Source organism: Muntiacus reevesi, chromosome 7 (assembly GCF_963930625.1).
Source record: "Muntiacus reevesi chromosome 7, mMunRee1.1, whole genome shotgun sequence".
NCBI classification, from domain to species: Eukaryota; Metazoa; Chordata; class Mammalia; order Artiodactyla; family Cervidae; genus Muntiacus; species Muntiacus reevesi.
In genome coordinates this window covers 12,462,683-12,475,328 of record NC_089255.1, presented here as the reverse complement: position 1 = coordinate 12,475,328, position 12,646 = coordinate 12,462,683, and the positions used below count along the sequence as shown (strand labels likewise).

General features: G+C 41.2%; 2 protein-coding genes across 11 annotated transcripts in view; one reads left to right on the top strand and one right to left on the bottom strand.

Moving 5' to 3' along the window:
- Positions 1-3,449, top strand: part of DENND4A (DENN domain containing 4A) — a 114,366-nt gene extending 110,917 nt beyond the window's left edge. For all 5 annotated transcript variants that reach the window (XM_065941601.1, XM_065941600.1, XM_065941602.1 and 2 more), the window contains one exon: positions 922-3,449. In XM_065941601.1, coding sequence (XP_065797673.1) covers positions 922-1,058 — 137 coding nt within the window. In that variant the 3' untranslated portion in view covers positions 1,059-3,449. The remainder of the gene's footprint in view (positions 1-921) is intronic.
- SLC24A1 (solute carrier family 24 member 1) overlaps positions 1-12,646 on the bottom strand; it is a 76,385-nt gene that overhangs the window by 17,727 nt on the left and 46,012 nt on the right. For 4 of the 6 annotated variants that reach the window (XM_065941607.1, XM_065941606.1, XM_065941610.1 and 1 more), the window contains 4 exons: positions 10,596-11,372; positions 9,777-9,866; positions 8,770-8,936; positions 5,755-7,722 (listed from right to left, as the gene is read on the bottom strand). In XM_065941607.1, coding sequence (XP_065797679.1) covers positions 7,473-7,722; positions 8,770-8,936; positions 9,777-9,866; positions 10,596-11,372 — 1,284 coding nt within the window. In that variant the 3' untranslated portion in view covers positions 5,755-7,472. Of the gene's footprint in view, positions 1-5,751; positions 7,723-8,769; positions 8,937-9,776; positions 9,867-10,595; positions 11,373-12,646 lie in introns of those variants that run through there. The other 2 variants (XM_065941608.1, XM_065941611.1) reach the window with 2 other exon arrangements.

Sequence of the window (12,646 nt, the reverse complement as noted above, 5' to 3'; positions counted from 1 at the left end):
TAGTACTCACATGTTTATAGCAGTATTATTCATAATAGCTGAAATGTGGAAGCAACAACCCAAGTATCCATTGAAGGATGAGTGGATAAGCAGAATGGGATATATACATAGTGAATTATTATTCAGCCTTAAGAAGGAAGGAAGTTGTGACATGCTACAACATGTCAGAAGACATTGAAGACATTATATTAAGTGGAATATGCCAGTCATAAGTACTTAAAGAAGTCAAAATCATCGAGACACAAGTAGAATGGTAGTTGACAGGAGCTGCGGGGAGAGGAAAAGGGTATTATTGTTTAATGCAGGGGTCCCCAACCTCCAAGATCTAATGTCTGGTGATCTGAGGTGAGGCTGATGTAAAAATAATAAAGTGCACAATACATGTAGTACGCTTGAGTCATCCCGAAACCATCCCTCACTCCAGTTTGTGGAAGAACTGTCTTCCATGAAACTGGTCCCTGGTGCCAGAAAGGCTGGGACTGCTGGTTTAAAGGGCATAGAGTCTCAGTTTCACAAGATGAAGGGAATTATGGAGATGGATGGCGGTGACTGTACAACGTTATGAATGTATGTAATACCGCAGAACTGGGCATCTAAAAATGTTTAAGATGCTAAACTTTATATGTATTTTACCAAATTTTTTTACGGTGGGAGAGAATAATTTTAAATGTGTTAGTACTTTACATTTCACTGGTCTGTGCAAACTAACTCCAAAACTGTCAACTTAAAAAAAAAAAAAAATGCTGTGGACTCTAAGTTGCCTGTTCCAGCTCTGAAATTCTCTGGTCCCTTAGTTGGCAGAAATGACCTAGACATTCCTTCTTGGCTCCTAATTTTGTGGTTCTGTAGTATTACCAAAACTTGATTGCTGATAATATCAAATATAAATTTCTTTAAGCCTTTCTTGATGACTTTTTACAGATGCATTTGATAAAGAATATAAGATGGCATATGATCGTCTCACACCCAGTCAAGTCAAGAGCACCCACAACTGTGACAGGCCGCCAAGTACGGGGGTGATGGAATGTCGAAAAACCTTTGGAGAACCTTATCTTTAAGATATGTGTGTGTATACTTTCAACATGTATTGTATAGTCAGTGTATAAAACAACACTTTTAGACGCTAAACTTTTTTCTTCGATTTTTGAAAACACATTTGTACAATGTTTCAGGAGGTTCAGATAGTTTATGTACAGAGTGTCTTAAGAAGAAAATAGTGACAAGTGGAAGAGCGCCACTTTCTGTCTCATTTCTTTTTTTCTTCTTCGGTAACAATTAAGTATTTTTGTGATAAAAAAAAAAAAATCCCTAAACAAAATTAGTCCCCATAAAATAAGACAACTGTTTTATGGATTCTCTTAGAAGAGGCAGATTGAAAAATCATGTATGGAACAAAAAGAAATGTAAGATCAGAGTATCTCCTGTTTTCATAGACTGCTCAAATGTTTTGACCACGAAGTTGTATTATACGTATTTTAAATTGTTTATAGTAAGTTGATATTTTTTTAATTTTTAAATAATATAGCAAACAAAACTTAAACTTACGAAGCAAGGCAGTTAAGTGCTTATTTTCCTTGTCTGCTGCTATGTGAAGCAATTAGTGCAGCTGCAGATCTCTATATGTATATCTATATTTTTTTTATTACTGGGAAGAATGATCCCGAAACGTCAGTGCTAGCGTCAGTGTTGTCCCAGGATCGCATGTTAGTACTCCCGAGCCTGACTGCAGCGGTGAGTCACGGCAAGGGTGCGCACCGCCCGGACGGACTCACGGAGCCTTGCGGAAGGACAGCCAGAGAGGTCCCAAGTCTGCTTCTGTAAAATCAGGTTCAGTATACCATGATTCCAAAATGTTCTCTATTGCTACTAGATACATACCATACACAGGGGAAATAGTTTATACAGCCAAATATCAATTTAAATTTTAATATCCTGCATGAACATTTATGTTGGGAAATATATCAGTTTATCCCAAATTTTACCTTTATTTTAATATGTAAAATATTGGGTATGATGCAAATTATAGTATATTTATCTGGAATATGACCTACTGGAGTATTGTTTATATATATTATATATAAATATTCAAAATATTTTTTCAAAGGTAGAAAAATAATAACTCCCTAAAAGGACAGCCAGATAGAACTTCCCATATTGAGGAACTTGGCTTTTTTAATAAGCCTTCTGAATCTGGTTTATGAAATCTAAATCCAAAATATCCAGAAATCAGACAGTAAATTGAATGTTTAAGTACCATGGGTATTAAATAGAATCTTAAAAAATTATTGTAGTCCCATCATTTCTAAGATCACTTTCTTTCAATAATTTCTGATAAAAAAAGGTATCCTTTAGCTGTTAGAATTATAGATTTTAATATGTTCATGTAGTGTGTGTCTGTGCATTGTCATAATGAGGGAATTCTCTAGCCAATGTCAAAGAAGGAAAAAATGAATGGTCCTAAATTAGATATGTAGAAGCCGGTAGGGTTCAGGACATTTGGACTTGGAGATATCTTAAAATCCTGACACTTAGAACCATTCAGCCATAGAAAAAACACCTTTGCGTAAACCCCATTGGTGAATAACACCAAGCTGAAACATTTCACAGCTTTCTACTCTGGGAAATAATGGGGGACATTTAAAAATGTAAAATTTACTTCAGTTAGTGTGGGGCTGAACTTGCTTACTTGAAAAATCTGGTGCTATGCACATGTATCTGCTTCTGCTTTGTAAATACCACTCTTGCCTAAACCTTCTTTACTATTTAGGTCCACACTTCACAATCTAATTCAGTCTTACAGTCTCAGAATAATAATCACTTGAAAATTATCCATTAAGAGAAACATTTGAAACATTTGATAGGTGAGGCTTTTGGCATTGGTGACAGCATCCATCCAAACAGAATTCTGGGGTTCTATTCTGGCTTTTCTGTTACTGTTTTGTTTTGTATAAGAACAGCTTTCACTATTGATTACCTTGTCTTTAACACAAGCAATATATATATGAATAGCAGTTTATTGATTTCAAATATCTAACCAAAAAAAGTAAGGTAAAGCCCATTCTTTATGATTCAGACTCGTCTGGAAAAGTGAATATAATTTTTTTCTCCTCCCCCCGCACCCCCAACACCAAATTTTGTTTCTACTTTTGGTTGGGTTCTATTTCCCCTATTTTTAATCCCCAGGGAATATTGTTTGTACAAATTTACTCTCTAAAACCTAAAACATGAATAGAAAGTGGTAAATCCTGATCAAAAGAAAATATGTAGATTATCCTTTAAAATAGCTCCATACAAACATTTCTTCAGTTTTCTGTTGACCATACATTGTAGAGAATTATGGTCAATCATGTTGGAAAGAAATACCCTTTTGCTACATTATCTTTTATTTTCTCTTAGTTTTGCTTATATGTTTACTAGTTGAAAATAAATCATGCCGTGTCCTGGTATAACTTGTTTACTACTTACTACTTCCTTCCACTGTGTTTTGAATGTCACACATTTGTATATCATATTTGAATATTCAGTTTTTTCCTCTTGAAAGGGAGTTATGCAGTATTCTGATTTTTATCTTTTTTTTCTGATTTGGGGGGGAAGATTTTTTTGCTTTAAAATCCTAAAGCCAAACAAACAAACAAACAAAAATCCTAAAGCCACTAGCTTATTTATTATAAGGTATTCTAATAAAATCTTTCCATTTTTGTACGTGGAGAAACATCCCCTGAAAATGCTGATTCAGAATTTTAAGTGATAAGCTTTTTTTTATTTTATGCTGGTGATTACTATGATATTTCAGTGCAACTAGCCAGTGTTAGCATGCTACATATATAAGTTATATTGTACTTCTACATATTTTGTAAGTACATGGTAAGAAAATAACCAGCTGTGTAATAATGTGCAACAGCCCAGCTTTATTTTTCTCTCACTGGAACCTGAAAGCTGCTGTTAGGCACTGTATCACTGAGCAGGAAGGGAAAGGCTGCCTCGTTGAGAGGGTCCTTGGTCTGCCGTTGTGCTGGTCTTAGCGTGCTCTGCCCTTCCGGTTAAGATATAAGTGTTAAGTTTTATTTCAGAGTTGAATTTTCTGGTGCCTGCAGGTCAGTTTACCTTAATATCCTCAGTGCTTGGTATCTTCTTACTCTTTCATGCTACCTTCTTTCTCTGAACAGTAAGTACATATGCTGGCTTAATTATTATTTACAAAGTTAGTATTGCACAAATTAATATGACAATTTCTGTCGGACTCAAAAAGTCCATGTGCATGTGTGAGATGGTAACAAACTCTTCAGATAATGTTACTGTAGCCATTCCACAGTTGCTGTTCATTTGGATGGCTCTTTCCTTTTGCATTTAAAGATTTTCTTTTCAAGCATAGTACTGTGATAAAACCACTGGAGCAACTGATGGAACTTTCTGTAATGAAATTCTCCATATTGACCAGCTCATCACAGGACCTGAGGACCACCTTAGGCCAGGGCGTCCTGCTTGGCTCTAGTGACTCCACAGGGATGGACCAGCCTGATGGTGGGCCTCTCTCTGTACTTTTCATGGTCAGTTCAGTTCAGTCGCTCAGTCGTGTTCGACTCTTTGCGACCCCATAGACTGCAGCACGCCAGGCTTCCCTGTCCATCACCAACTCCCGGAGCTTGCTCAAACTCATGTCCATCGACTCGGTGATGCCATCCAACCATCTCACCCTCTCTCATCTCATTCTCATCTCATACTTTTCATGGTAACCTGGCCAAAAATACGCTGCAAGCTGCATCTGCAGGGGGACTGTCCCACAAAAAGGGGACCAGAGCCAAGGATACTCTGTGAGCTGTAAGGCCAACTTGTTTGTCAAATGCATCTACCAAGCTGTCGCAAATATTAAATTCCAATTCTTGCCTCTTTTGGTACTCAATCTTTAAACAGTAATTGGGATATAGAATTTTTGTGATACTTTGTAGTATCATAAAAGGCCAAGCCTCTAATTTGATAGAAACATTTTCAGATCTATATGAGACTATAATGTTCAAAATGTATAGTAACTGTTTAAAAATACACTAATTTTAAAACATTTGGAATATATCCTTTTTTGTTACTATACAGAATCTTACCCATTGAATTAGGAAGAGTTTTACATTTTTATAAATATGGCCCAAGCCTGTTACCAGGGCCATCAAGGAAATGCAACCTCAACAGGGATGAATGAGAAATCATCTATTCAGCCACCTTCTCCCAATTTAGATACTCATCATGTATGACAGGTCTGACTTCCCAGGCTGAATGTAACTAGCTACACAGGCCACTTTACCCATCAAATGAGAGGACCATCTAACCATTATCTTGATATTTTAAGATGGTACTTTACCTCTAAACGAGTACAATTTTAATAAACTATCGATTTGTAATGTATGACAATAATCTTAATTTCAAGCATAACAAATTGATCTTTAGAAGTTATACAAGTTTTCCATCTCCTTGCAACCTCCTCTTTCTCCCCACCAGGTGCTCATCCATCGAGACCCAACTTTCACTTTATGTCTTAACCCTTTTCTTCAGAGTGTGAAGTCAGAACTTCCTTTCTCAGCAAAGATAAATGCCAGAAATTTAGCAAACTGATCAGGAAAAGGATATTTGATCATTAGTTGGTTTTAATCATTAAATGGTGGTCCAGCACTTTCTCTTTACAGGATGTTTCACTGTCCATCACTCCTCACTCAGTTGTACTGGGGAAGATTGTTGGCTCCCAGGCTGTTGGTGAGGAGGAGCCGTCTCTGAGGCCGGCTGAGCCTGGGGGCAGAGGCCAGGCTGCAGCCCAGGGTGCTGGCACTGGGCGCTCCCTCCGTGGCCCCCGCCCTCTCTCGTTCCGAGGACACAGCGTGTGGAGGCCAGGCAGCGCGGCAGCGTCAGGAATGAGATGCCCAGTTTAAGAACGTGGAATCTGAATATGATCCCGTATCCATCAGTCTTCTCTGGAGCAATGAACACATCCGTTTTTGTAAAATAAAAGATCATTGGGACTCACAATTTATTGAAATTTAGTAAAAGTCATTTCCAAACAACATGAATCTTGGGAGTAGTGAGGCCATGAATTAAATTAACCAGCCCATCTTAGAAGATGGATTAGGGACTAAAATACTTTGAAAACAGCCCTTCAAGACCAAAATGTTCAGTTTTTTCCCATTTCACATCTGTCCGGCTATCTTCTAGTCTTCAGTGAATCCTCTCATGTTTGTAATTAAAGCCATGTTTACTGTCATAAACTACATTCACCTGAGCTTCTTTTGCTTCATAACCAGTGGCATAGCACTGTTTCATTTTTAATGTGCCCCTTAAGTTGATGCCAGTAAAAGGCAGCAAGCAGCAATATTTAATATACAAGCATTTCAACTTCCACATGAAATGTTTAACCACACAATTTTTTTTAAAAAACACAGGTGTCCTTTACACCAGCTGCCTTGAAGGTAGTAACACTTTTTCTCCTCTCCATCTTGGCACTCTGTTAAGCATTTCTCCTTTGTAATCACCTTAATATCCACATGTAATCCACACAAGAAATCAATCTTCCTGCTTTATAATCCTGTCTCAGATGACATACAAAAATAGCATTGCCCCACTGGATCTCCTGCTTTGTAAACCAGATTTGGATCTACTGACTTTAGACTTTTTAAAAATTATTTTGCTTCTCCCTCACTGGCAGCAGCTCCCACTGTTAGGTGAGACTATGAGAAGGGACAGCTTTGTTAGAAGGTCTAATACCACACAAACTTGGGTAAGGACATATTTTTAAACAACCCTCAGAATAGTTTTCCTCCCCTAATATCCAAACCTTCCAACTGAACGGCAAATTATAATTTCTTGGGCTGCTTATTTTGACTTTTCAGAAATGCAACAATGAGAGCAGATGTCCTCCTTTGAAAAAGCTGTAAAACATTGATATACATTTTACTGGGCTATGATATGTAATGATAATTATTCTTATTGTATTTCGTCCCCTTAACCTCACCAGTAACTAAACTGTAAGGAGTACAAACCTGATAGAAGCACATACTTTGAACAGTAAAAGAGGAGACAGCAAATTGCAGCATGTGTTGGGGCCAGGAAGGTGAGATCACATCTGCCTTTTCTGGATCAGCAGCCTTTCAAGATTAATCAGGGAACTGTCACATGGTGCTTGTCTTATTGCTATGATGCCTGTCCCAACCCTCACTCCCAGTTATCTCATTTTAGAAAAGCCTCTGACTCAGGTCCTTCTTGGCCTCCGTGAAGGGGTGGTAGGAACGCCACCCCTCCAGGGTCCTAATCCGCAATGAGCTGCAGGTGCTTCCAAGGATAAACTTCAGTCCCCATCACATCCACATCAGAGGTTCTTGGCCACTCACTTCACTCTCCCAGATCAGGTTCATTCTTTCTTTAATGTGACGAGAAGTGCAGTAACTTCTGGCATGGTTTTCTGATCCATGTCCATTTTGAGCAACAGTGACCCTGACTCAGACAGATACAGGGCAGGAAATGATTCGATCTTCCAGCATCACACTGATTATCAGGAATACAAAGTACAGGAGGAACATGGTGAAGCCCAGGATCTTGTTCATTCTCCACTTGCATAATGCAATTGAAGAGATCACAAAGAGGAGCATGAGAAAAAGCAAAACAATTGCACAGAACAAGCCATTGCTACTGACAGCAACAGGCTGCAATCCATTGATAAGAGAGAAAAGCATCCAAGGAAGGGGCAGGCTGCAAGACAGAAGAAACAGCGTGAATGGTCTTTATGTTGACAGTAGTCCCAGGTACACAACAGTACTTCATAATTTACAAAGCACTTATTTTTCCACAAACATGAAATAGAACAGAAAATATTCATTCATGTCAAAGATTAGAAAACCAAAGGAAAGGAAAGTGAAGTCGCTCAGTCGTCTGACTCTGCAACCCCATGGACTGTAGCCTACCAGGCTCTTCCGTCCATGGGGTTTTCCAGGCAGGGGTACTGAAGTGGGTTGCCATAGAAAGCTAAAGTCCAGGGAAATTAAAATTATGTGCCCAAGCACTCGCAGATAGTAACTGGAAAGCCTATATTAAAACAGGTTTTCTGGGTCTGAGTTGTTTTCTTCATACTTCGTGGCTTCTGTAGGACTAACCTAAATCTCTAAATCCTTATGATAAGGCCTAGCTCAGGACAACATTTCCTGACACTTGTTAGTGGTTAGGGCTCTCCTCAGCCTCTTAACCTGCTCCACCCTGCAAACACACACATAAACAAATTCAAATGAAAAAAATCACAGCCACACCCAAATCCTGGAGGTGATTGGGGAAATGAAAACAGTGCAGGTACTGTGCTGTGACAGAGCTGGGAGGAGTGGGTAAGCAAATCCCTACAGGAAGATGCAGCATTTACTTGTTTATGCAAAATGCTTTTTAGAACCTCTGAGCAGGTAGGAGTCCAAATGCAAAGGAGCAGGAATACCAGGAAGTAAGACAGGAAGTCATTGCTCCTTCCAACCCCATCTCCACCACCTTGGGGGTCAGTGAGCCAAGCATTTGACTGTATTTGGTAATGGAATTTAATGGACTTCGGTTTTCAATTTATCCATAAATTCCAGTATGATTTCAGGCAGCATTTTAGTTCTATTATCCTTCTGGCTGTGATGAATGAAAGGAGGATACTTTGTTACCTTGTAGAAACTAATAACATAAACGCCCTTTTATTCCACGTATAATGAATGGACAGAGCCAACACTGTTTTCCAGCCATGACATGCTTTAGAAAAGTCGGTTTGCCACTCACCCCACGGTGATATCAAATATGTTACTGCCCACGGAGCTTGACACAGCCATGTCCCCCAGGCCTTTCCGAGCAACAATCACACTGGTGATGAGGTCAGGAATTGATGTGCCTGCTGCTAGGATTGTCAAACCCATGATCTCTTCAGAAATCCCTATTGTTTCGCCAACCTGGTAAATAGAGAAACCATGGCAACAGCAGGTGAAAAATCTGAGGCTCTCTGAAGCACCAACCATGTACTACTTTGTGCAAAACCATCACCTTCCTCGGAGTTAACATTCCCTTGGCCTGAGTGAGGTAGGGTCATGCAAAACTAACAGCTGGGGAGCTGGGCCGTGGAGAGGAAACGGGGCCTCTGCTCAAAGCTTCAGAGGATGACGATCTATGATTACCACTTACTGTCATTCCAACTACAACAGCTCTACCTTCCCAGAAGAACTGCTCCTTCATGTTATGTTTCTATTTCCAGACCCACTGACACCTGCTGTGTGCCAGGAACTTTTCAGAGGCTGGAGGCAGAAGTATGAACAGTGCGACACTGACCCTACTCTCAGCTTAAAAGAGAAAAGCATGTAAACAGTAATAACATGCTGTGCTGAGTGCAGCATTCCAGGTGGAGGAGAAAAGCTGTGAGCACTCAAGACGACTCATTAATGCCAGGAAGGAGGCAAAACTGAGCTTGCTCTCTCTACTGTGTACAGTCTCATCAGGCGGAGAGAAGTGGCCAACGCAGGACAGAAAGCAGGGAGTAAGGCTGATAAGGAATGGCCAGCTGGGTCAGGCTGAGAAGGGCCTTCTGTCAGATGGCAGTGTGAACAGAGGACAGAAGAGCCCTGCTTGAAGAATACTATATCCCGTGGAGTATAAAGTCTACTTTTAAGCCTTTACAAACAATGTATAAACTACACATTCACTTGGTCCTCGCCATTCCCTGGGTGCCAGAAATTCACCCAGAAGGAAAAATGTCCTTTTGGCCCACATGCAGGATTTAGTTCCTGCCTCACACTCACCTGGTGAGCCCACCAAACCATGAGGTATGAGAACATGGCTATCCACAGGATGGATCCCAGGAAGGTGATAACAAAAAACTTCTTAGCCTCCTGTTTAAAAGTTTGAAAAGGAAAAGAAATAAGTTGCAGAGGCTAAAGGGCTCTGGCCCTTCGGAGAGAGCCCCAGAATCAATGATGAGATCTGTGGGAGGAATGATGGAGATGATGTGGAGATGTTTGACCTCTGTCTCCAGTGAGGACCTCAAAAGGGATGGGGTTAGTGGCCCACTCTAGACGAGTCTAGACAGGGGGTTCAGCATCGACAAAATGAAGAGAGCTATTTGCTTGCACTAGGACCAGCCAATCTAGGTATCTGGTTTGACTTCAGCAACTTTTCCCCACTCTGCCCCTCTCTGGACCCAGAGACAGAATATGGTTCCCCTTTGGGTGGAGTATGTTAGTCAGACCTTTCCCTATAAACAGGAATACTGGGTAGAAACAGCACTTACAACCCTAGGTCTTCACAATGTCGCTATGAAATACAGAGGGTATGCAGTGACATCATTCCCATACTCAAATCAAGAAACTAAGAATTTAAGGAGAGATTGTTTCACATTGCTTATGGTGGTGGAAACAAACATTCCAGGGCCTCCCAAGTCCATCAGTATATCCCTTAGGTGCATGGTCCCCTCTAGAGCTGCAGGCTCCATCCCAGACCCTCTGTGGTTGAGCCCTGACAAGCTGATTTGCCCTATCACCTCCCTCCTCTGAGTGGGCATGCGGAGAGGCCCCAGAGCCTCCCTAGGGATAGGTGACTTGGGAACAGCTGGGCAAACCCACCAGCCTCCGGACATCAGGAACCGTCAGCCACAGCGGGAACACAATGGGCAGGAGAAAGAGGTAAACGGCTTGCTTCCGCCTGGTCTCAGGCCATTCCAGGGACAAAGGCTGCTCATTTTCCTCTTCTTCCTCTTCCTCCTCCTCTTCCTCTTCTTCATCTTCCTCTTCTTCGTCTTCCTCTCCTTCGTCTTCCTCTTCTTCATCTTCATTGTCACCTCCATCACCTTCCCCTTCACCATCTACACCTTTCTCGTCATCTTTGGCTTCACCTTGAATTTCAGCACTGAATTCCTGCTCTTCAGTTTCACCTTCACCACCTTCTCCTGCCTGGATTTCACCTTTACTTTCATCACCTTTCACTTCACCGTCTTCTCCTGCCTGGATTTCACCTTCATCTTCATCACCTTTCACTTCACCATCTTCTCCTGCCTGGATTTCACCTTCATCTTCATCACCTTTCACTTCACCATCTTCTCCTGCCTGGATTTCACCTTCATCTTCATCACCTTTCACTTCACCATCTTCTCCTGCCTGGATTTCACCTTCATCTTCATCACCTTTCACTTCGCCATCTTCTGCCTGGATTTCACCTTCACTTTCATCATCGCCTTTCCTTTCTGCCAGGATGTCACCTTCACATCCATTCTCTCCTTTTCCTTCACTTTCACCTTCTAATGGAGCGTCACCTCCACTTGGCTCTCCATTTTCACCTTCAGCAGGAGCTTCCACCTCATCACCTGTCCTTTCACCTGTGCTCTCAGCTTCAGCTCCTACTCCCTGCAATCAGAAACCAACAGATTAATGGGAAATGACTGCTTGTTCCCTTCCCCGCTTCTCCCCACCATTTTTTGTTGTTGTTGTTCTCAGAATGTATCTAAAAGCTTGAGTATGAGGAAGAAATAAGTGCAATCATTCAGCAAAAATTCCCTTTACAACACTCCTACTCATTCCTGTCTTTATTGATCATTTCTAGGGGTGGAGAACTCACCACGTAAAGCAGTTTCTGTCATCCTGACAACTCTGATAGGTTTGAAGTCCAAAATTTATACCAAAGTTCCACCCTCTGTGTATAGGTTTACTTTTTGGAGCTACAAAGAACACTCTCCACACAGGGACAGCCTCTCTTCCCTGGGTTAAAGATTCCCAGGTCCTTCTATGGTTCCCCATACTATGTCCTACAGCCTCCTCCCCTTCTTGATGAACCCATTCTAGTTAGCTTATACCCCATGAGGAGGCTTCTAAAATAACACCTCACAGAATCCAACAGGATTATCATGCCCCTTATTTTCGATACGATGCTCCCATTAATGTTGCCTAAAATGGCATGATATCTTTTGGTGGATACATCACATTTCTGAGTCCATCGAAAGCTCAACTGCTGTATTATATGTGTAAAATGATGATGATGATACCAATTCATTGGGGGTTTTTATGTGCCAGGCATCATGCTAAGCAGTATAATAATAACAACAACTAGCACTTACTATGTTTCCTGAGTCATTAATTTATCATACAGACAGAACTAAACCCATCTGACAGATGAAGCAGCAAGGGTACAGGGGAGTTAAATAACCTGCTCATGGTCCACACAGTTGGTCAGTAATGAAGCTGGGATTTGAATGTGAACAGTCCAACGCTTGGCCTCCTCACCACCAAGCTACCCCGCTCCCCAAATGCCACAAATGAATGAGAGCTTTGGGTCCCAAACCCGGTAGCTTATTAGAAATACAAATTTCCTTGCCCCACTGAACCAGCTGAAGTAGAATCTCTAGGACTGAAAACCAGGGATCTACTTTCATATGCTGCCAAGGACTTCTGATAAGCGCATCTGTAGACATGTTTGTGCACCACGGCTGACCACGCGCTCTAAAAGCCGTTGCTTCTCACGGCCCTCAGATTAGGCTCCTGTGACCCACAACAGTGTGCTGTCCAACTGAGGAAACGGCCCAGGCTGAGTGCTCATGAAGGGCATCGTCCATAACAAATTGCATGACACTGCCAATCCCCAGGGGGTGCTCGGTGATTCTAAACTCTGCTGCATATTAAAATCA